At 35.0% G+C, this 22,843-nt stretch overlaps 1 protein-coding gene across 6 annotated transcripts in view; it reads right to left on the bottom strand.

The window, feature by feature from the left end:
• Positions 1 to 1,974: 1,974 nt before the first annotated feature.
• The window catches only part of STAG2 (STAG2 cohesin complex component), a 119,479-nt gene continuing 98,610 nt past the window's right edge, over positions 1,975 to 22,843 (bottom strand). For 5 of the 6 annotated variants that reach the window (XM_057538793.1, XM_057538797.1, XM_057538795.1 and 2 more), the window contains exons 27-34: positions 21,751 to 21,899; positions 20,005 to 20,133; positions 16,136 to 16,359; positions 13,173 to 13,362; positions 12,972 to 13,082; positions 9,427 to 9,553; positions 8,364 to 8,441; positions 1,975 to 3,906 (exon numbers count right to left, since the gene is read on the bottom strand). In XM_057538793.1, coding sequence (XP_057394776.1) covers positions 3,883 to 3,906; positions 8,364 to 8,441; positions 9,427 to 9,553; positions 12,972 to 13,082; positions 13,173 to 13,362; positions 16,136 to 16,359; positions 20,005 to 20,133; positions 21,751 to 21,899 — 1,032 coding nt within the window. In that variant the 3' untranslated portion in view covers positions 1,975 to 3,882. The remainder of the gene's footprint in view (positions 3,907 to 8,363; positions 8,442 to 9,426; positions 9,554 to 12,971; positions 13,083 to 13,172; positions 13,363 to 16,135; positions 16,360 to 20,004; positions 20,134 to 21,750; positions 21,900 to 22,843) is intronic. The other variant, XM_057538798.1, reaches the window with a different exon arrangement.

Raw genomic sequence — 22,843 nt, 5'->3', positions numbered from 1 at the left:
ATTTTATTAGTTCTGCATCTGCACTCCAACGCCCAGCAGAACTGTAATTAACTTGAAAACAAAGTCTGTCTTCTTGGTCTCAGCAGCTAGCACAAGGCTAGGCACACAGTAGACAGTAAGATTTGTTGACCTGAAGTGATGCTTAGTGAACTCATCTCCTAGTTTCCTTATAATCAAAGACCTTGGCTCATTTTCTTTTGCTGGATCATTACAGCTCCCAGAATAATCTATCTGACCTGGAATTCATCCATGTGAATCCTTACAAGTTCCCTTTTTGGCAAGATTTTGAAGACATCCCTTCTGGTTAATCCTACTCCTCTTCCCCAGTCTCTCAACTTTAAAAACTATTAACTAGTAACTATCGATGGGCTCAGGGCTCAGATTTAATTTATACTCTTTACAGAAGCCAGCTGGATAGCATATTAAGGACTATGTTGACTCATACTACTCAATTCTATAGCTACCTGGACCCCTTAAAGATGCTCCCTTTCCTCACCATGGCACAATGAATATGTGCCATTTTATCTTTATGCAATTATCTATGTAATCCTTATGTATCAAAGTTTCAATACTGCCAGGACTTAATGCAGCCATACTGTCTGGGCTTGAGTGCCAACCGCATCACCTACTAGCCATATAACCTTGCCCAAGGTGTTTCAACTTTTTTGTGCTTCATTTTCCTCACTGCCTCCTGATTAAAAAAAAAAAAAAGTCGAGGGGAGGGACAGGGGTGGTGTAGGGGAGGGGGGATGATAATAACATGTTTCACCTGTTGTCATGAGCCTTATTAGTAAGTTACTGCATGTAAACCAAACAGTGCCCAGCTTTTAGCTGTCATTTAGTATGTTCAGTTCCACATCACCAATGGCAGAAGACTGGGCTTATAATATCTACAAAGTAGCCTAAACGACCAGTGTGCCAGTGTTACATTGATATAAATCATTTTTTAAGAGTACAATGCAGGGTGGTGACTATAGTTAATAATACTGTGTTGTATATGTGAATGTTGCTAAGAGAGTAGATCTTAAATGTTCTCACCATATACACAAAAAATGGTAATTATATGAGGTGGTAGATGTGTTAACTAATCTTTGTGGTAATAATTTCACAATATATGCATGTATCAAATATTCACGTTGTACACTTTAAACTTACACAATGTTATATGTTAATTACATTTCAATAAAGCTGGGGAAAAAATGGGGAAAAAAAAAAAGGGTACAATGCAGGGAACTCCCTGGCGGTCCAGTGGTTAGGACTCGGTGCTTTCACTGCCATGGCCTGGGTTCAATCCCTGGCCAGGGAACTAAGACCCCACAAGCTGCGTGGCGCGGCCAAAAATTTTTTAAAATATTAAAAAAATTAAAGAGTACAATGCAAATCTTAACACTTTGAAGACTAAGAGTTTTCAATAAGAATTCAATTAGTAAATTCTTTTTCAATTATGGGCTTTCACTCACCTCCAAGCATCAGTCCCTTATCTAAGGGAGGTTTTACACACACACAAACTCTTTCTCTCTCTCACTCTCTAGCTCAGCACACCCTGCTGGTTTCCTTCCTAGCACTTATTACAAGTTTAATTATTTTATTTGATTCTTTCCTTATTTGTTTGCCACACTAGATCTATGAGGGAGGGGCCCTGTCTATCTTGTTCACTACTAGATCTCTAACACATGCCTTAGCATATAGCGGGCATACTCAAATGTATCCTGGATGAACAATGCAGATATTTTAAAGAGCGTTTAACTCATACCAGATAAAAATTAAAGTAATAATGGTCACAGGTTTCTATTTTAAAGTAATAACCCAATTAGGGATTTAGTCTCATTTAAAAAAACATACGATTTATTAAAAATATAAAATGGCAATGCTTTCTATAAATTATTCCCACCCAAACATGTTAAAAGATATAACAGGTACACTTTCTAAACCATTTATAGCCACCCTCCTCCTTCAATTACAAAAGATAAAACATACAACATACTGTAGGTTTATTTTTATTCAAAAAGTTACTGTCTCAAGACATAAATACAAATCAGAAAACAGTACAATTAGGACAATAGAATGTGGAGGACAACAGGTTAGAGTAATATATAAAACATTTTTAGCTGGTTGAAAACAAAGCTGTAAGAACTGCTTTCACAAAGAAGTACTCCTTTCAAGAGTGAGAAAAAAAATCAACTTAGGTTTAAAATCATATATACAGTCCTCTCAGCAGTTCTAGTAAATGCAGTGGTGTGAAAAACAACATAGGCAATACTTTTTTGCACATAACAATATTTGTTGATGGAAAATCTGTTAGACAAGTCTGATTTCATTTGTTATTAACCATGATTTAATAAAATAATTGTATTTTATCATGATCTTTAGCTAACCTATGGTTTTTGGCTACCACAGCCCAATGCTTGTTGATTTCTGACTCTAAGAACTGGAAGCCTTTTGGTATTCACCCATCTGAAGATATTCTTGTATTGCAAGCATATTAAGGCATGGAATGATTAAAATAATATACCTCAAGAACTGAGAGACGACTGACAAAAGATAGATACACATGTAATATAAGTTAATATTTTGTTTTAAACGATGTCTAGCTGCCTAAGCCTCGCAAAATGAGTTGATGTCAAAATGGCAAGTAGCCACTTTCTGTTTTAAACTAATTTGTGAAAGGACATAAAATGAAGTTTAAAGCTTAGCTTTCAAAGAATATTATGGGTTATGAATTCTATTATCCCATCTAATTTACATACAGAGGAAATGTACTGTAACCTGTTAGAAGTATCTTTAACCTGAAGACTGCTTGCAAAGACAGATAGATAAAACAATATAAAATACAAATTTAAAAATCATTTTAAAGCATGAACACTCATGCTTTTCTATTTTTAAACATTGTTAAACTTTCAATATATTTCTGAAACCTCATAATTTTAAGTTGGAATTTAAAAGTAAGAAAAAACTAAACAAACTGCGCAATTATAAAATCAGCACCAATTTATATATATATATAATTTTATTTAAAATTTAGATCCCTATTCCCACACTCTAATAAGCTGTATAATTTTTGTTTAGAATTTTTCTGCAAACATACTACAATAAGCTTCTTTTATTTGGAGACAAAATACAGTGGCACTACTGGAAGGAATATCACAACATTACATTTTTATCTTAAAGGACAAGCAAACTTTCAGGGTTGATAATGGGATAAGCATGTTTGAGACTGGTTACCTTCTGGCAGTTCACTGCATCTGGGTATTTCTGAAAAGTATAGAGAAGCTCTTGGATTTTAAAAATATCTTAAAATACATTTTAGATGAAAAAATTGTAAAAGTTCTGCTTATAAGTTTACTTTTCTCCACAATTACAATATTTTAAAAGAAAGCTTTGTTGATTGATGTTTCAAGCATTTAAATTTAGAATGCTAAAAACAATTCTATCCTATAATTTCAGGGTACGGGAATAAATTCATCCTTAACTTTGTTTCTTGGATGTAAACAGAAATCCAGCAGAGGTCATCATTACTTAGTACACCCAGTAAATAAATGTGAGAGGATTCATGTCTGTACCAAATGCCTCTTCAGATTGTTATATTTTCTTTAAAAAAAGCATGAAATAATTGATTCAAAAGCCAACTAACAGCGCATAAATAAAATATTTACTTTCTAAGAAAAACTGTAGCTTATCATCAAATTGTTTACTTGTCCTTTACTTTTTTCAGGCAAACAAAACTGCCCCTCAAATGCACTTGATCTTGGTAAGTATAAGCACGTCATATTCTCCTTAGAGAAAAATCTGTACAGAATTTCACTGTATCTACCACACTTTATTTTAAAATTTCCTCTTCCACTTAGAAAATGACTTCACCACAGATTTAATTGTGTACTGGTATTAAAACATTGACACCCCAAGAACCTAATGAGAGAGAGGAAAAAAAATCTTGTTAAAATTGTCATTCATTTCTTTGTAAAATATATTACATTGATACTTGGTAATATTAAGTTTAATAACATGCTAAAAATCACTTTGAAAAATTCCCCTCTCCTCAGATATATAATTCTAAAATTGTAATTACCATTAACATATAATGAAATAACATCAGGCCTAATCACAATGCTACTTACCTCACGAATATAACTAAAAGCAAAGATCATGTCTCATTTATATGTTTATACACACCCCTAATGCCTAGATAATGCCCTGAACATAGGCACCCGACATCTGTTGAATGAACAAATGAATGTGCTTCTTGACATACACTTCTGGCACAAGATGTATGGCAAACTCAGTCATTTGCACTGTGAAGTGGTTATAGTTTTTAAAAAGGCATTTGAACATGCAGACCAAAAACATCCTAAAACAATATAAATATGTGGAAAACAGGAAGCTTTCTGAGTGAATGAACAGGACTACAAATTTTAAGAAATCAAATAAGTAAGGTAAAATCTGAGCAAACAAAGTTATATTGATGCTTTTCATTACATTTCAGTTGGGAAAAGAATGTTAAGTAAAATCTAATAATTACTTGTCACTAACTTAAAAAAGTAAAAGCAGGTAATAAATGGAGCAACTCCCTCTCGTTCATTAAATAAGATATAACCTTCAGTTGTATATACTAAAAGTTAGGCTCTTCAATTAAAATTCCAGCACTTACTATGACAATTAAGTAATATTTTAAAATACTATAATAAACTAGTAAAAAACTGATATTAAAGTCAGAGTTAATGAGCTAAGACTGAGATTACGAAGGGCTATTACTTGTAAATTATTAAACCTCACTTTAACAAAAGTCATAGAACTCATGAATTGTTCTGATCTGAATTGAAGGAATTGTGTATTTTCATACCAGAAAACAAATATCTATCTCATTGCAGGCTCATTGTAGTAAATTATCAAGTAAAGTGTTTGGAATCCCCAGTAATGAAAGCAATAGAGAATTAATGTACCCCATTTCTTACCTGTCATCCACCAAAACCACCACCACTACTCACCCCTTGCCCGCCCCCACCCAAGTTTCAGGGTTCTCCTTTTTTGGTTAGAGTCAGAATTTGGGTGATTAGAATGTTTCCACCAAAGAGGCCTAGGTGATACGTGATGTTTAAAGATTCCCTTCTAGCCATAACACTCTGTGACTCTGGGTAAAGGAAGATCTAATGGTGAATGAAAGGATAAAATCTTAATTAGCAATTTTAGTGTAGAGTGTGGCATGAAGATGAACTCAAGTTCTTTCCAAACCAAGTGCCTACCTAGAAATGGCCTGAACAGGTTTTTTTTTTGTTTTCTCCTGTGTTTGTACAGACTAGGTTATAAGTAGATTCTTCTATTAGAACAGTTAAATTAGCTCAATTATACCAAACCCTTCTTTTACCAATTTTATACTACAGATAATTCTAATAATGTCTCAACACAGAAGAATGATATTAGTGATACTTATTCTCTTTCTGTGCTAACATAAGCTACACCTGTTTCTGGTGTTAACATTAATAACCACTTAAGCATATACTTTAAAAGTACCAATAGCAAGCTTTGGTGTGTTGAGACAATACTGGCCCACTAGTAGCAGAAAGCAACCACTGGCACAATGGGATAAACCAATGGTGACACTGTTTCCAAATATGAAACTAAATAAATCATAAATCTAGAATGTTGTATATATGCAACCCCAGACTGATCTGCTCAGAGTTTTCATATTACCACTTCTGAATTACATGGATAACATGTTACGAAAAACACATTTAGGATTTATTTAGTATCTATACTAGGATGCTAGTATCTATAGTAAGATGCTTTGGGTTACTTCACTTAAAATTAGAGAATCTTAGAACTGAGTATAAAAGGATTTAAAGTCCCAATTTTACTATTGTTTTGATGACTCATTTATCATAGGCTTGAGTAAAAACAGACGTAAGCTATTGTAGAAAAGCAAATGCAGATTTTTACATTTAAAAATTTCTATTATTCCACTTCTTAAGTTATTGTTGAGATAATGAGGTAAAGTTTAATGTATACTTTAAAACAAACTAGTATTAACTTAAATATTTATACATGGTCAAAGACAGCTAAAGATACCTGCACTTTTAAAGATATTGAGCTATGTGACTGCTGCCATCATGTGGTAATACTATGAAACTACAGGTACAGACGCATGTGCTCATTTTCCCAATTTTCGGAGAAGCAGCAAAACTATCCTCTTAGTTATAACATATTCAATAAACACAAGAATGCCAAAATTTTTCTATAAATAACAAATAATTATTAGGTCCCTATCTTTGGCCTCACTCAGATTATAGTTTTCCCTAAATGTTAAATGTCAAAAATATACACACATTTACATTGCTGTTCAACTACTGTAGTAACCTGAAGTGAAGTGCACCTTTTTGCAAATCTAGTAAGAGACTAAGGAAACAAATGCCTACAGTTTTCCTGACTTTAGATGAACACATGAAAAAATAAGGAGATCTCTGCCCACATCAATTTTGACTACAGTTAATCATTCCAATTTCTAAAATATTTTTCTTGGTATTTCTTCCACAGTAGAGGCAGCATGAGATTTTTAAATCAAAAGGAAATCAGGTCAAATTACTACTCTGACACTAAAGTTGTATAACTCTGAGCAAGTCACTGAACCACCTCTTCAGTCCAATTTTCTTGAGTGTAAAAGTGGGATCCCACCACCTTTCTTACAAGGTTGCTGATTAGATCAAACTAAATCATGCCTAGCATAGTGTCAGGCACAAAAGTTTTCAAATACTAGCTTCCATCCCTTTTCACCTCAAAGTGATAGTACAGTTGGACTAGAATACAAACCCCCTGAGAGCAGGGGGAGCATCTTATTCATTTTAGTACCAATTTCCAACTCGATAAACTGCGGAATTAATGCATTTCATCATATCTGCTTGAAAAGATCCTCTTTTATTCCTCATCACAATCACTACCTAAATGTTTTATTTAATGAACTGGAAGATACATACTGCTAGATTATAAGGGAAACCACATACTTCAATAGGCACTTAAACTACAGACTTAAGGGTAGGCCTAGGTCACCTAGGTTACTCAAATTACGGTCTTGTTAGAGATGCAGAATGTCAGGCCACACTTCGGACCTACTAAAGCACAACCTACATTTTAATAAGATCTCCAGATGATTCATATGCACCTTAGAGATTGAGAAACACTGGTTTAAAGGATCCCAAGGTGGCTTGTCCAAAGATTTCTATACCCGCTGATCTATGAAATATTTGTCTTTTAGCTCAAATAGCTGGCCTTATTAATATAAATATGTTAGCATGAGTTAGTTTGTCAAAATTCTTCCAAGAGCTATCTGAAAGCAGATATGAGGCAAGAAGAGGACAAGGAGAGAATGGCAGAGATAGGGGCACAGAAGGCAGGCCTCAGAGGATGATACAACAGTCACGTGAGGCAGGAGGTGTTAGAAAGAAGGAGCATAAATGGGTAGACACTGAAAAGTGAGATAGAAGGGCACTTAACCGATTTATTAATTTGACAAATAAAACTAAACACCTACTAAGCTAGGCAAAACTCAAAATGAATAAAATCTTCACTGCCTGGAGTTCAGTCTATTGAGTGAAGTGTAATATCTTATTTCACTACACCAATCTGGTAGTTATCAAAATAGAAGTATATACAAAGTGTTATGGGAACTGAGAATAAAGTATCTATCTAAAAAGGTTAGGAAAAACTCTGCAGGTAATGTCCAAACTGACTACTGAAGAAAGAATTCACTACGAGGAAAAGGAAAGGGGCAATTCTGACAGAGAGAAAAGCTTTTACAAGGTCATGGAGTCATGAAAGAGCATAGTGTGTCTGAGAGAAACTACAAGATTTGAACCAAGGCATTCTCAGGGAGAACATGGTAAAAGGGACTGATAGAAGAAACAGAATTGACAATACCTAGCAATAACCAATTATCTCAATCCCCTTATCTTTATTACCAAAGCCTCTGTTCAAGTTCTATTTTTCACCATGCCTTCATATTATGATTATGACTATTATGATTATTTTTCTTCTCATTCATCCTATCCAAGGAAATCTTTCTGAAACACAATTCTGATCATGCCGCTCCCTCATTGAAAATCCTTCAATACGTAACTCAAGCCTACAGGAAAAGTCCAAATTCCTTAACATATCACGTCCCAGTTGGCCAGGGATTCAAAGGCACTTTGAATCTGTTACCACCACTGCATAACCCCTCCCCAACCCTACCCCGAAATCCTTCCTGCCTGCCTCTTTTCCTCCTGTCCAGTTGTTTTTATCCATTCTCAATGTATCGTCCCAGCTCTTCAACCTCAGACTTAGGGACTGCCTATTACTTTTGATTTTATAATCTTGAGGCATATTTAAATTAAACCTACTGATTCATCCATAATTGAAGCTGGATCAAAGAAATCAGGCTTAAGTTCTGTTCTCTCTCGTCTGTTCTTTGATGGTGGCTAAGGGAGAAAAAAGGAAGTTAGTTGACAATTGTCATATCTATAATAAGCCAAATAGTAACTGAAAATATTGAAATTATCATTAAGTGTTCACATGGTCCATGTAATTGCAATTGTACCCTACAATATTTCAAATTCTATATATTCAAACTACAGACTGTTTAAACATGCAAAACCAATTCATTCATGGAAAATTATTCTTAAAGATGAAAACTGGAAAACCAATTTTTTTTGTTTTACTTTAAAAATGTCTCTCTCAACTTTCCTTTCAAGATACCGAATTACGCTATTCTGAAGAGAAGCCATATTTAATTATTTCTTCCCTTTAAGGAGAATACACCAAGGTATACGAGAAATGGAATCAGAAGACCTGGCTTATAATGAATCTCAGCTTTACTGCTTACTAGTTTTGTCTCCTTGGATAGGCTGTCTAAGCTTCAATATCCTCAATGCTTTCAACCTACCTCACAAAGCTGAATGAGCTGTGTGGCAAAATGAAATATGTATAAGCATTCTGTATACAATAAAGCCCTAATTGTATATATGATGTAATTATCAAAGAATATACCCTCATATATATTAAATTTCCAAGTTTAAGTATTTTACTTTATTATCTGATATGGAAGTTGATCTCAATAACAGGGTAGATCATATTAACAATGTATTATTCTGATAATGGTAAAAAGATGGCAAATTATAAGGTGATATTATACTTAGTATACTATTAAGCAAAAAAAATCCTTTAAATCTATGTACTCCTAAATTAATCTGAAAGTTCATCATCTTAAATTAGGTCCTAACACCCCCCACTAACCTCACCCTCTTCCTCAATCCCTTCTCACGTATCTAAACTCCTGGCAACTATTTTATTTAAGAATTTTGCAAAACTTACTTTTCATAGCAAGTATTTCTCTCCTCTAGTAAATATCCAACTTAATTTCCAAAAAATCTAAATAGAAAATCCTACAGAATCATTGTATCTTACCAAGTCTATATCCATGGTGTCGAAATCCATCCCCTCATTAAGATCTTCAATCCTCCCTTCTGAGGACATCATAACATCTTCAACAATTGGCTCCTCATCATCTTCCATTAGGCTTGTACCACGCCGACTAGAGAAATACAAAACAAGGTCAAGATCTGAACCAAAGTTGTGACTATTAATATATTGGCAGCAACTATGTGGCTCTGTCTATTCAAGTGTAATGGAAAATGATGGAATTAAAGGTCAGGGAAAATGATTAGGCATTGATCATGTCATCGATGATGTCAAAACCCCAATGTTCACTTGTCTAAAAATGCTAAGGAGTTATGTTTTTTAGATATTACTTCAATATATTTAGCTTGATAGTTCTGATATCCCATTTAGAAGCTCAATGAGAATTTCCCACATGGGAACAGACAAGATACCTCAAATCCTTTTTGAAAGTAGGCAGGGTACAAATTAATAAACAAGTATAAAACAGAGACCAAAGAAATGGCATTTTCAGAATACATATATTTTCATGAACATATAATGTTAATTTTACCCATCACTCACTCACTCACTCAGTACCTAAAATGTACCAGGCACTCACTCACTCATTCACACAGTGCCTACTATGTGCCAGGCTTCTACTGTGTCCTATGGATGCAAAATAAAAGATGAATAAGACATGGTTCCTGCCCTCAAGGAGCTCACAGTCTACTCTGGGAAACAGAGATAATTAATTATGACAAAGTGTGATAAATATTTCAAGAGAAATATGCCTTTAGTGTTATAAAGATATACTGAAAGAAGAGATTAATTCTCCTTCAGGAAGAAATGAGCAACATTTATGCTGAAACTTGCATTCTGTATCCTATAAAACTCAAAACTGAGACATATATAGAAAAGTAAAATAAAAATTAAGACCAAAAATTCTGTTATCACATTATTAAAAGGAAAAAACTCAAATTTCAAGTTCACAAATTAGCCCAGATCAGCATAAAAGAGTCAACATAATAGTGAAATTGAGGGTGACTTCTTATTCCCCAGTTTGGCTACCATTTCCTTCTTTTCTCACTCATTTAAAGATACCACCTCAAAAATCAATTATTTATTGAATGCTTGCTTACAATTTACACGATACCATGTTGAGTCTTAAAAGATAAAGATAGCAAGACGTGATGTCTAGTCCAGACTACCTGGACAAATATGTTGACAATGGTCCCTATTTCCCAAGAGTTCTGGATAGTAAGTGACAATTTTACTATATTTGGTGGAGGCAACTGTGAAGGGGATATGTGTGCTTTGGGGACCATATATTATAGAAAAACAGAAATTAATTCAGTACTTCATTTGAAGTATAAGAAAGATATATGTGATACAAACTATGAGAGAGAGAGAGAGAGGGAGGGAGAATTTGGAAGTGTTTTCAGTTATAGGGCAGATACCATTACAGAACAATTGTTGTAAAACAAAAATATTTTAAAGTCTCAGGCAATAGAACACTTATGGTACAACAACCAAAAGGATCTTCTGGTAATAATTATTTAACTGGGATAATTTCTTAGTCACCTGAGGAAGTTTATCTCTAAGAAGAATTAAAACTAACTACAAACATTGTATCTATATGAGACGATGGATGTTCACTAAACTTATTGTGGTCATCATTTCAGGATGTATGTAAGTCACATCATTATGCTGTGCATCTTAAACTTATACAGTGCTGTATGTCAATTTTATCTCCATAAAACTTGAAGAAAAAAAGTTAATCCATCAATCTACAAACCAAAGAATAATGATAAATGGTACTGAGTAATGAGATGCTGTGGAAGATCTTGGGCACCAGTGGGAAAGTTTTCAGGGGAGACATTAAGGACCAAATGATTGCATGGCAGAATTCTGAAGTGTTTGGACTGGTGACTGGTCAGAAGCTAAGAAATCACTTGTTGAATTCAGCGTGAAATAAGAACATATATTAAAGGGAATGTGGCTATAGAAACAGAATAGGGGACAGAATCAAGGGATAGTATAGAGAATGAACATATTAGACATACTCGGATCAGAATCTATAGATGTGATAAAGTATACCTTGTCTGTAGAGGTTCTTAACACCACTACAGATAACTAAAGTGAATTTAAATAGACTACCACTCATGTGGTAAATGATCATTTCTTAAGAAATATAGGTAAAATTCTCATCATTCAAAAACCAATAAAATGAAACAAAATATAAACTTAAAAAAGAAGGTAACAATTATTATCTCCCAGCATTAAAACATATACCACATTATGTTACAAATACAAAGCTTTCAAACTAAAAAACTTAATCAGAATCATCAGATCTTCCCCCTTTGTACCAGTCATCTAAAGACTGCTTATATGCCATTTCTTTTGGAGCCAAAGCTAATAAAGATTTATAAAACTCTCATACAGATTCCAGTAAAAACAAAGTATTTGAAAATTAAACTACAATTTTTTTTTAGCATTGGACATTTACTCATTCAATGAACATTTACTTAGTACTTTTTAATGTGCTGAGCACTAACAGGAAATGAAAGTAGTCCCTATTAAGTGGTACAAACTATTATGTATAAAATAAGCTACAAGGATATATTGTACAACACAGGGAAATGTCAATATTTTATAATAACTATAAATGGAGTATAACCTTAAAACCTGTGAATCACTAAATTGTACACCTGTAACTTATATAATATTGTACATCAACTATACTTCAATTAAAAAAAGAGAAAGAAAGAAAGAGGTCCCTGCCCTTAAGGAGCTCACAGTCTAGAGAAAGGGACAAATTCATAAACAAATTACAATACGTGGTAAGTGCTATAAGAAATAGGAGTATACATAGTGTTATGGGAGCATAGATGACACCACAGCTTCACATAAGGTGACACCTGAGCTTGTTCTTTTATGATGATTTTACCAGTTGTCAGGGAATAGGATATGATACTAAAATGTAGGCAGGGGCCATATTTAGAAAGATCTTGCATGCCATGAGCTAAGGAGTTTGAACTGTATCTTGCAGGCAATGGGGATCCATGGAAAGGTTTTAAGGAAAAGAGTTACATTATCAGATTTTTATTCTAGAACAGCAATTCTTGATGGCAGTGTGAATGATGGAGTGGTGGTGAGGGGAGTGAGGGAAGGGGTTGGTGAGAGGATAAATGGGAGATTTGAGGGAAGAAAACGAGTTAGAAAGCTAACATAATAGTTCAGGTGAGAGATGAGGGCCTGAACTAAGGTAGGGATCAATTAAGATGTAACAAAACTGAATTTTTAGCTATAGTTCTGTGTACCAAAATAAACAAGGATTCATATTTAAACTTTTCCAACAGATCAACCTACGATCAGTCCTTTAGCTAACTAGTTAATATTTAACTTTAAAAGTTTTTTTTTTCTGTTGGAAAGACCAATTTTTAGTTCCTTGATTATTTCAGCTTAGTTACTCTAGAGAGTTTGCTGAAATTTTTAGATAAGGCACACATTAAAATATGTTAAAATGAATTAGTGAACTTCCTGTACTCAGACAATAAGGCACTCTCACTTACATGGCATGCTGAAGATTAGTTCGCAGTTTAACATAGCTCATTGCTGCTCTCTCCTGCTGTTGCCTTGCTTCCTCTTGTTGTCTTTGAGCTAACATCCATGTTACCTGCGTGCTTCAAGGAGAATTTTATTCTTCTTTTAACTTAACTTTTTTCTATGTAATTAATAAAGTTATAGTACAGAAAATGATCAAATGTACTTACTTATAATCAAGAGGAGTTTGATGATGTTCAGTCTGCATTGGATAGACACTCATGAAACTGTCCTCAGGTCGTAATCTTTTAGGCTCTCTCATAATTGTTGAGGTGAGTTGTGGTGTCTGCATCATAACTGGGGTGTGCAGTGTTTGTTCTCTGCTTAGCCACATACTGTCACTACTACTGCTTTCTTCAGCTGAGAAAGAAAATTAACAGCAATGAAGTTCAGTCACTAATTTTGATTAACCAAGTGTCTGATACAATGTGTTCAGGTCAAAAAACATCTATTTGCTTTCCACATGCTAGAGCTTGGAACAGAAGGATACAAAGGTATGTAAGGTGCAGTCCCTGCCATGCCTTTACAGCCTAGATGTGGAAAAAGAAAACACAGGCAATTATAACACAGTGTGGTAAGTGCTAAAAGAGAGGGAAGCACAGGTAGAATGGGAACAAAGAACCCTCTCAGAGCCAGCTACCCAGAAGTTACTTCTGACTAGAGTAGATACTGTGTGGACTGTGAAGTCTCCTAGGCAGGGGGGAGGACATAAGCAAAAGCACCGAGGCATGAAACAACAATGACTGAACCATACTAATTTGCTGATATTCAGCAATTTTTGACCTGCAAAAATGGTAATTTCATATGGTTCAAACTAAGAGTTTAGTACTCCTGGAGTAGACAGCAAAAGGTAAGGCTGAATAAAGAGACAGGTATCAATTTATGCAAAGTATTATAAGCTGTGCTAAGGTGACAGGAACTACTGCTGAAGGTTTTACGGGAAGCAATGTGGTGAGTTACATGTTTTAGACAAAGTATGTAGTGGTAGTGTGGAGGGTGGACTTAAGAATATAGACTAGTAAGCAAACAGGCCACTTAGGAGGTTAACTGTGTAGACCAGGTGAGTTAGAGGTTCAGAACGTTTTAAAATTTATAGTGGCATGCAGGGAATACATCTTTTAATTTGATAACTTTTCTATTTAAAAAAAGGAAATTTTGGGCTTCCCTGGTGGCGCAGTGGTTGAGAATCTGCCTGCCGATGCAGGGGACGCGGGTTCGAGCCCTGGTCTGGGAAGTTCCCACATGCCGCGGAGCAGCCAGGCCCGTGAGCCACAACTACTGAGCCTGCGCGTCTGGAGCCTGTGCTCCGCAACGGGAGAGGCCGCGACAGTGAAAGGCTCGCGCACCGTGATGAACAGTGGCCCCCGCTCGCCACAACTAGAGAAAGCCCTTGCACAGAAACGAAGACCCAACACAGCCAAAAATAAAAATAAATAAATAAAATTTAAAAACAAAAACAAACAAACAAACAAAAAACTCCTTTAAAAAAAGGAAATTTTATTTTAACTTGCTATCAAGCCCTAACTATTTTAACTGGTCAGGGACACTGTAAGAGATATTTCTCCACAGACTGGGATGTTGGGACTATATGACCAATCAAGTCCAAATCTAAGTTACAAGTTTAAGTTACAAGTTACAAGTTTATGCATTTATGTTATTGGACAAAAAGTACTAAAACCATTAATCCATGTGGCAATTTAACAATATGGCCCCTAAAAAAATAAATAAAATTAAAATATGGCCCCCAAATCTTTGACAATCCTCACATTAACAGGTGGGGGATGATGTCCCATTCCCTTGAATCTGTGCCCTGTGATTGCTTAACCCATAGAATATGATGGAAGTTATGCTATGCCAATTCCTGGCCTTAAGAAAATGGCAGCTTCCAGAGTTCTTGTCTCTTGAGACAGTTGCTCTTGGAGCCCAGTCACATGCTGTGAGGAAGCCAAATAGCCACATGGAAAGGACATGTGTAAGGTGGTCCTGGCAGACAATCCCGCTGAGGTCCCAGCTGACAGCCAGTATCAGATACATCTGTAAATGCAGATGCCTCCGTATGATTCCAGTCACCAGCCTTTGAGTATTCCTAGTGGAAGCACCAGACATCATGTCCCTGCTATGTCGTAAGTTTTGGGGGTAGTTTGTTACTCAGGAATAACAGCTGGAGCAAATTTTGGCAACTATGCTAATTTGTTTAAAGTTTCCTAAGGAGAGGAAAAAAGTTCCCAGACCCATTTTGAACCAACCCTGGAGTACTAAGAGTCCAAGAGATTCAAGTGTCATAATGTATTCTTAACCCTAAGATTATAGACAGCAACTTGTATTTCTATCAAGTTCTTTATGATTTAATGCTCTTCTTCATAGAAATTCAAAAGTTGGGACCTCTCTGAATCTGTTGCACCACTTAAACTAGATGATTTGATCTCTTAGGTAATGATTAGCTCTAAAATATTGAGTCCATATCCCTATACATAGAGTATAGTGCAGTGATTTAAAAGCAGGTGCTCTAGGGCTTCCCTGGTGGCACAGTGGTTGAGAATCTGCCTGCCGGTGCGGGGGACACGGGTTCGAGCCCTGGTCTGGGAAGATCCCACATGCCGCGGAGCAACTGGGCCCGTGAGCCACAGTTACTGAGCCTGCACGTCTGGAGCCTGTGCTCTGCAACAAGAGAGGCCGCGATGGTGAGAGGCCCGCGCACTGCGATGAAGAGTGGCCCCCGCTTGCCGCAGCTAGAGAAAGCCCTCGCACAGAGATGGAGACCCAGCACAGCCATAAATAAATGAATAAAATAAAATTAAAAAAAAAAAAAGCAGGTGCTCTAGAGTGAGACTGCCTGACTCTGCTACTTAATATCGGTGTGACCTTAGGGAAAAGTTACTTAACTTCTCTGTACCAGCTTTCACATTTGAAAAATGAGTATGTACCTAAAGAGTTGTAAGAACTGCATTTATGTATGTAAAATGCTTAGAACAACAGTACATGTACACATAATTGGAGGACACATTGTTCAAGATATTATTTAACAACACATATCTCAAATTTAAAAATAAGGTGACCCTTAATGACAATTCAGTCATTAAGGTTTACGGTAAACATAAAGGACAAATATAAAGAGAATAAACTATATTCTTACTGAGCGCAAGCTGCATGCCTTCAACCACTTTCCGTTTTCCTGTAGATGGCTTTGATTTTTTACTCCGCACAGTTGACCCCCGACTGCTGATTCCACTAATGACTGACATGGTGTCATCATCACCACCAGCTAGCAAAGAATTTCGGTATGACATCAGTGGAAGCCACACATCTTCTCTTCGGAGTGACATCTGAAAGGTCATGAACTTTTCCAAGTAAACATACCTTAAAAAGGAGTAGAAACCATTAGCTTTGATACATTAAATTGACATAGCTTTTTTTTTTCTTTTTGTTTATTCCTATAGGCTCACACACTATAATGGAACATACAATGATTTAATGAGAGTTAAATAAAAAGTAAATTAGAATGAAAATAATGGTTGATGGGTCTACATTTCCTCAAAGCATACAGTAACAACTGAAGGATTATTAGTGTTCTCTTTCTCGAGACGTCTCTGTTCTATCCTAACTTTTACAAGTCCTCTGTTAGAAGAACAAACCTGAGTCATATTTCTGGAAAGAGAATTGGATTTAAAAATTACACAACTTGGGTTCTAGTCCCAGTTCTACCAACCCCTAGCTGTGTGAGCATAGGCATATTACTTCACTACTCAATCTAAGACTCATCAGTACATTGATGAACAATTTTGTCTCTATCAAGATTCTCACATTAAATGAAATAATTCATAGCATTTCAGCTTATTACTTGTTGAGCATCTATGTCCCAGGCAATGGGGATAGATACAAAGGTCAACCAGATATGGTCCCTACCTGCACAATATTTTCAGCCTGATGGAAGTCATACATCTACCCTTGGATTCAAGTATCACAAGGATTTTATGACTTATATATAATATAGCAATCAAAAATCAACTAACATTTGTGTGACTACTGTGTGCTAGGCATTTTCCTCTTGGGTTCTTTAACTTTACTCTTACAGTCTTGTGAGGGAGACATTCTCCCCATTTGACAGATAAGGAGAGAAAGGATAAGAAAAGTTAAGTAATATATCCATGGTCATAAAAATGAGAAAGCAGTATAACCATGATTCAAATCCCAGGCTTTTGACACTAAGAGTTCAGTGCTTTATTGTGCAAATTATGCTTCACAGAAGTTTCATCAACTAACTGTAAAGTGCAAACCAAATTTTGCTGTCATAATAATGGCTAATTCGAATCAATTCAGAATTACCAGTTTTGAACACCATAAGAGAAAGGATAGGAGAGATGAGTTACAAACATACTGCTTAGTGTTACTTGTATATATTGTAAATATATTTCAGCTACACACAGTAGTACAGTACTCATCAAAGTGTGGTCTGGAAGTTGGCTATTAGTCTGAGAACTTACCAGCCTGACACAAGATGTGCAGTCTGAGCCAAAATATACTCACTAGTTGAGAGATTTACAACTATGTATCCACCACAAAGCTTAACAGAACATTCCAGATAAGTAGCCCTCCCTGATGCTATTTCCCTTTGTCCTCTTTCCAGCCACAGAGGTTGCCATTAACCTGAACTTGCTATTTTTTGTCCCCATTTGTAATGTTTTAATACCTACTTGTCTGTAAACATCATAGCACCATTTTGTACTTAGCTTTTTGCACTCAACATTATAATTTTAAAATCTAACCATTTTGGAAGAGTGACGTCAGCTAACACTATGGTGGCAATCATTTTCCAATAATGTAAGTGTATCAAATCAACATGTTGTACACCTCAAACTTACACAGTATTATATGTCAACTATATCTCAATGAAGTCAGAAAAAAAAATTTTTTTAAGATGAACGAGATCTGAGGGTCTAATGTATAACATGGTGGCTACAGTTGATGATACTGTGTACTTAAATAGTACCACATAATTGAAATTTGCTAAAAGAGTAGAGCTTAAGTGTTCTGATCAAAAAAATGGTAAATATGTGAGGTGATAAATATGTTAATTAACTTGATTACGGGAATCCTTCCACAATGTATATGAAATCATCATGTTGTACACTTTAAATATATTACAATTTTATGTGTCAATTAGAGCTCAATAAACTTGAAAAAATTTTTTAAGATTTTAAAAGCAGATCAATTGGATTGTGTGAATCTTATTTCAATCCCAATTCAATCAAATAAAAGTCACTGATGACATCTGGTACTAGAAATTTGAACAATTAAATGGGTTTTTAATGAAATTAAGGAATTGTGTTTACTTTTTAAAAATCTAACCATTTTGACCACTGTATAGTATTCCATTGTATATTAATCTATTGATACCATTTTCTAGTTGACAGATGTTTAGTCAGTTTTGAGTTTTTCCCTATTCAAACAATGCAACGGTCAAATACTTTAATAGTTATCCTTCTACACATGTGTAAGAGTTCCCCTAGGGTATCTACCTATGAATGGAATTACTGGATCATGAGGTAGGGAGAATCTTAAACTTTACTAGACATTGCCAAATATCTCCAAAGTGGTCTTGTACCAATTTACTCTGCCACCAGCAATGTATAAAAGCCTCTATTGCTCCACATCCTTGGCAATACTTGGTGTTATCAGACGTCTTAAGTTTTGCTAATATGCTAAGTGAGAAATGTTTGTCTTTATTGTTTTAATTTTTATTTCTCTAATTAATAGTGTCAATGCAATTTTGGGGGGGGGGGGCGGGGGGGCGCACTGCACAGCTTGTGGAACCTTAGTCCCCTGACCAGGGATTGAACCCGGACCCTTGGCACTGAAAGCGTGGTGTCCTAACCACTGGACCACCAGGTAATTCCTCAATGCAATTTTTAACTGGGATAAATTTATATATAATAAAATACACAGAAATTAACAGTAAAGTTGGATCAGTTTTGCAAATGAATGCAGCCATGTAGCCCATACACCTATCAAGATACAGGACATTCCCATGACCCTACAGAGTACCCTGTATCCCTTTTCCCATTCAGTCTCCCCAACCCCAAGAAGTTAACCACTATTGTGATTTCTATCACCGTTTTGTCTGCTTTAGAATTTCATATAATATCTATACAATGTTTTCTTTTCAAAGACTTTTTTGACATGGACCATTTTTAAAGTCTTTATTGAATTTGTTACAATACTGCTTCTTTTTTATGTTTTGGTTTTTTGGCCGCGAGGCATGTGGGATCTTAGCTCCCCAACCAGGGACTGAACCTGCACCCCCGGCAGTGGAAGGTGAAGTCTTAACCACTGGACCACCAGGAAGTCCCCAAGATCTATACAATCTTTAAAAGCAAAATACTGGTGGGCTTTCAGAAGACATTACCTATGGGTTATTCATATTCTTCTGTCTTTTTATACCTCAAAGCCCGGGGTTGGGGGGTGGGGGTGGAAGAGATGAAAGAAGATTTTGAGACTTTTAATTCCATTTGTTGGGCTCTCTTAGAACGTAAGTCACCATTTTAGAAGACCAAACCATAAAAGTATCCTGTTTAAATGGCCTGTTGAGAACAGGACTTGTAGTTAAAGTACAAAGATAAAAGAGGGGGACTTCTACTTTCCAGTGTAGTCACGGCTCAGGACACAGACTAAGATGCTCCTGATGGATCAGCGATATTATTATCTGTTAAATGCTCCTTCCTTAGTTAGGCTGAGCCAAGAACTCAAATAGGAATACACAAAGCATTCCAGTTACACCTCTAAAGCCACAACTACACTGTAAGGGGAACTCACAGAATTAAAATGGAGTATTATGCATAAAACAGTTATAATCCTTAAATTATAAAATTTCTGAAGTATAAAGTTTTTTGTGCATTAATGCAATCCTACAAATCTAATCTAATCTGAGAGGGAAACCGAGTATAACAATTAATCTTTAAGAATTCCAAAACAAAATTAAATAGAGTATTTCTAGCAAATACATACACTGTTCTTTTGTCTTGTCGAAGTAGTTTAGAAGAAAATTCACTGAGAATATCAAGAAATGCCAAATTTAAAGGTGGATGGCTCTCTCCTTGTGGATTAGGCTCTTTAAAAGCAAATTCTATGCCATCTCTGCAACAAAAACAACAACAAAAAAAGACAAATATTTAAAGGACTACAATACAAAATTGAATAACTTAGGGAATTTCTCTATACTTTCATCCCACTACTAAGATGTTTCCCTTGTCATGCATTTAATCTGAGGAATAGAGAGAATAAGGAGGCTATAGTGCGAGAATGAGCAAATATATTTACATTTGATGCCACTTTTACTGTTTGTTTTGGTTTTTATTTTTATTTTTTGGCCGGTGGGGCGGGGGGAGTGGGGGGCATGCTGCGCCACGTAGCTTGCAGGATCTTAGTTCCCGGACCAGGGACTGAACCCTCGCCCCAGCAGTGAAAGCGCCAAGTCCTAACCACTGGACCGCCAGGGAATTCCCAACTGTTACTTTCTTTAAAACAAAACAGACACACACATACACACACCAGCTGGTCTTTATTTAAAATGTGGTTTGGTATATCTACATTCTCTCCTCAGTTCTCTTTTCCATAGAAAATAACCCAAATCCTTTCACATAATGATCAGTACATTTTCTATATTTTTCAAGACACAAAGGAGATCAACTATAACACACAGGATCAACTTAAAAATAATGACTCAAGACTATCTGTAATGACCCACTGAAGAGTAAAGTTTAAAAATTAAACTCCACTCAGGGCCCACTTTATATTTATTTAACAATAAATACCTCTATTAATCAAGACAACTACCCAACATTATATATATATATGAAGTAAATAATATATTACTTCTCAAAATAATTACTACATGTGTGGTCCTTAAATATTACCTAAAATTCTCATCCAAAGTATTAAAAGGCATAAAAAGAAATTTGAGACTTTTAGAGCAAAGTGAAAAGGAGAGAGTAAATTAAAGTTGAGGAAGGTATAGGACTAACAAAGAGCAGAACAATTTCTGAAGGGAGACATTTAACACTTCATAATTAAGTAAGCAACAGGAATTTTAAAAAGACACAAAACAGAGCTTTCAATGAAACAGAGCCCAAGCCTCTTGATTTCTCCAAAGGCAAGGCTCTTTATCCACAATAAAGACATAAAGGGTATTAATAACCACATGTTGGTTATGTTAGAGCTCTAAAATATACTTAAAAGTATAATTGATCACTAAATTACATGCCTAAAATAAAATCAGATGATTTCCAATTTTGATAAGGCAAAGAAAACATGCAGACAAAATAAAGATTGTGGCTCAAAACAAGAGAAAAGGTCACTACAAAATAGAGAACAGAACCAGAAACAGAAAACTTGAAACAAAGAAATCAAATCTCAAAAAATTATCTACCCAGCAAGAGAGATTATGACAAAAACTGTTAAAAGAGATTCTATAATACCTGATGAATATATGTTGCTTTTCTTCACGTAATTTATAAAGATTTCGTATGGTTTTAATTAAAGCAAAGACTTTTCTATAAAAGGTGTTTTAGTCCCAATTCATGTGTTAACAGAGATAGCACTATAACTGGTTCTTAAGAAAGGAGACATGCCACAGATTTGTAAACAAGTAATAAAGCATCAATTGAACTTGGTTATTCTAAACAAAGGAGCAAGATACAAAAAAACCTTCATGATTAACAAACAGAAGAGCTGAATAAAATATTTGGAAATTACTTGTGTAGCATAGCAATGGCCTCTCTCGTTTTCAACTGATCGAGTCCAAAAGTTAAAGCAAAACGTCGAGCAAGTTCTTTTATGCCGCTGAATGTTGAGGATGACCTATCAAAATTATAGCCATTTTCCTGTATCATTTCATTAAAAAGCTGTTTGGAAAGAAAGAAAGCACGTTAAAGTTTTTTAATAACTATGGATTATTAACATCTAATTTAAAAATACTACATTTTATATTTAAAATATACTTGATGTTCTATAAATAAGGCATTGTACTTCATTCTAAAACATGGATTTTTAAAAACATGATACAAATGACCAAAATTGTAGCACTTCATATATTCAGACTAGAGGTAGTTATTGACATTAGAAACTCCTTAGATTAGTTATGACAGAATTCTTTTCTGCCGGTATTAACTGGATATTAAAATAGCATATAAAAATATAAAGAAAAAGGAAACCAACTAACAACTATGCTCTTATTGACATTTAAATGATGGATGTTCACATCAAGAACTTTCATCATAAAGCAAAACAAAATACAATCTTTCAACTATCAAGCTGCCAAGATTTTTAACAGATAATGGCTACTACTTAAGAATACAGTGCAATGGGCACTGATCTGCTGGGAACATAAACTGAGATAACCTTTCTTTCTACAGAGCAATCTGGCAATGTGTAGTGAAAGCTTTAGAATTTTCATGCCCTTTGAGTAAGTAATTGTTATTATCAGACTTTATCCAAAAGGAATGATAACAGTAATATTTGTATACAATACATAAGTACAAAAATGTTTGTCTTAGTGCTATTTATAATGGCAAGAATTGTAAAAAACCTCAACATCAAACGAGAAGAGATCTTGGTTAAATTATAGTCCCTCTATAAAATGGAATACTACACAGTCATTAAAAATGCAGAGGAAAGTATTTAACGGCATGAAAGTGTTCAGGATTTATTAATAGGAAAAATTCAGGATTTCAAGACAATGCACAATATGATTTTTTATTTTTGTAAAATAAGATTTCATGTAGGCATAAAAAAGATTAGGAAGGTAAAAATTAAAACATTGTTAAGTGAAAAAAATTAAGGATAAGTT

The sequence above is a fragment of the Balaenoptera acutorostrata genome, chromosome X (genome assembly GCF_949987535.1).
Source record: "Balaenoptera acutorostrata chromosome X, mBalAcu1.1, whole genome shotgun sequence".
NCBI lineage: Eukaryota > Metazoa > Chordata > Mammalia > Artiodactyla > Balaenopteridae > Balaenoptera > Balaenoptera acutorostrata.
This window is presented reverse-complemented; position numbering and strand designations above follow the sequence as displayed.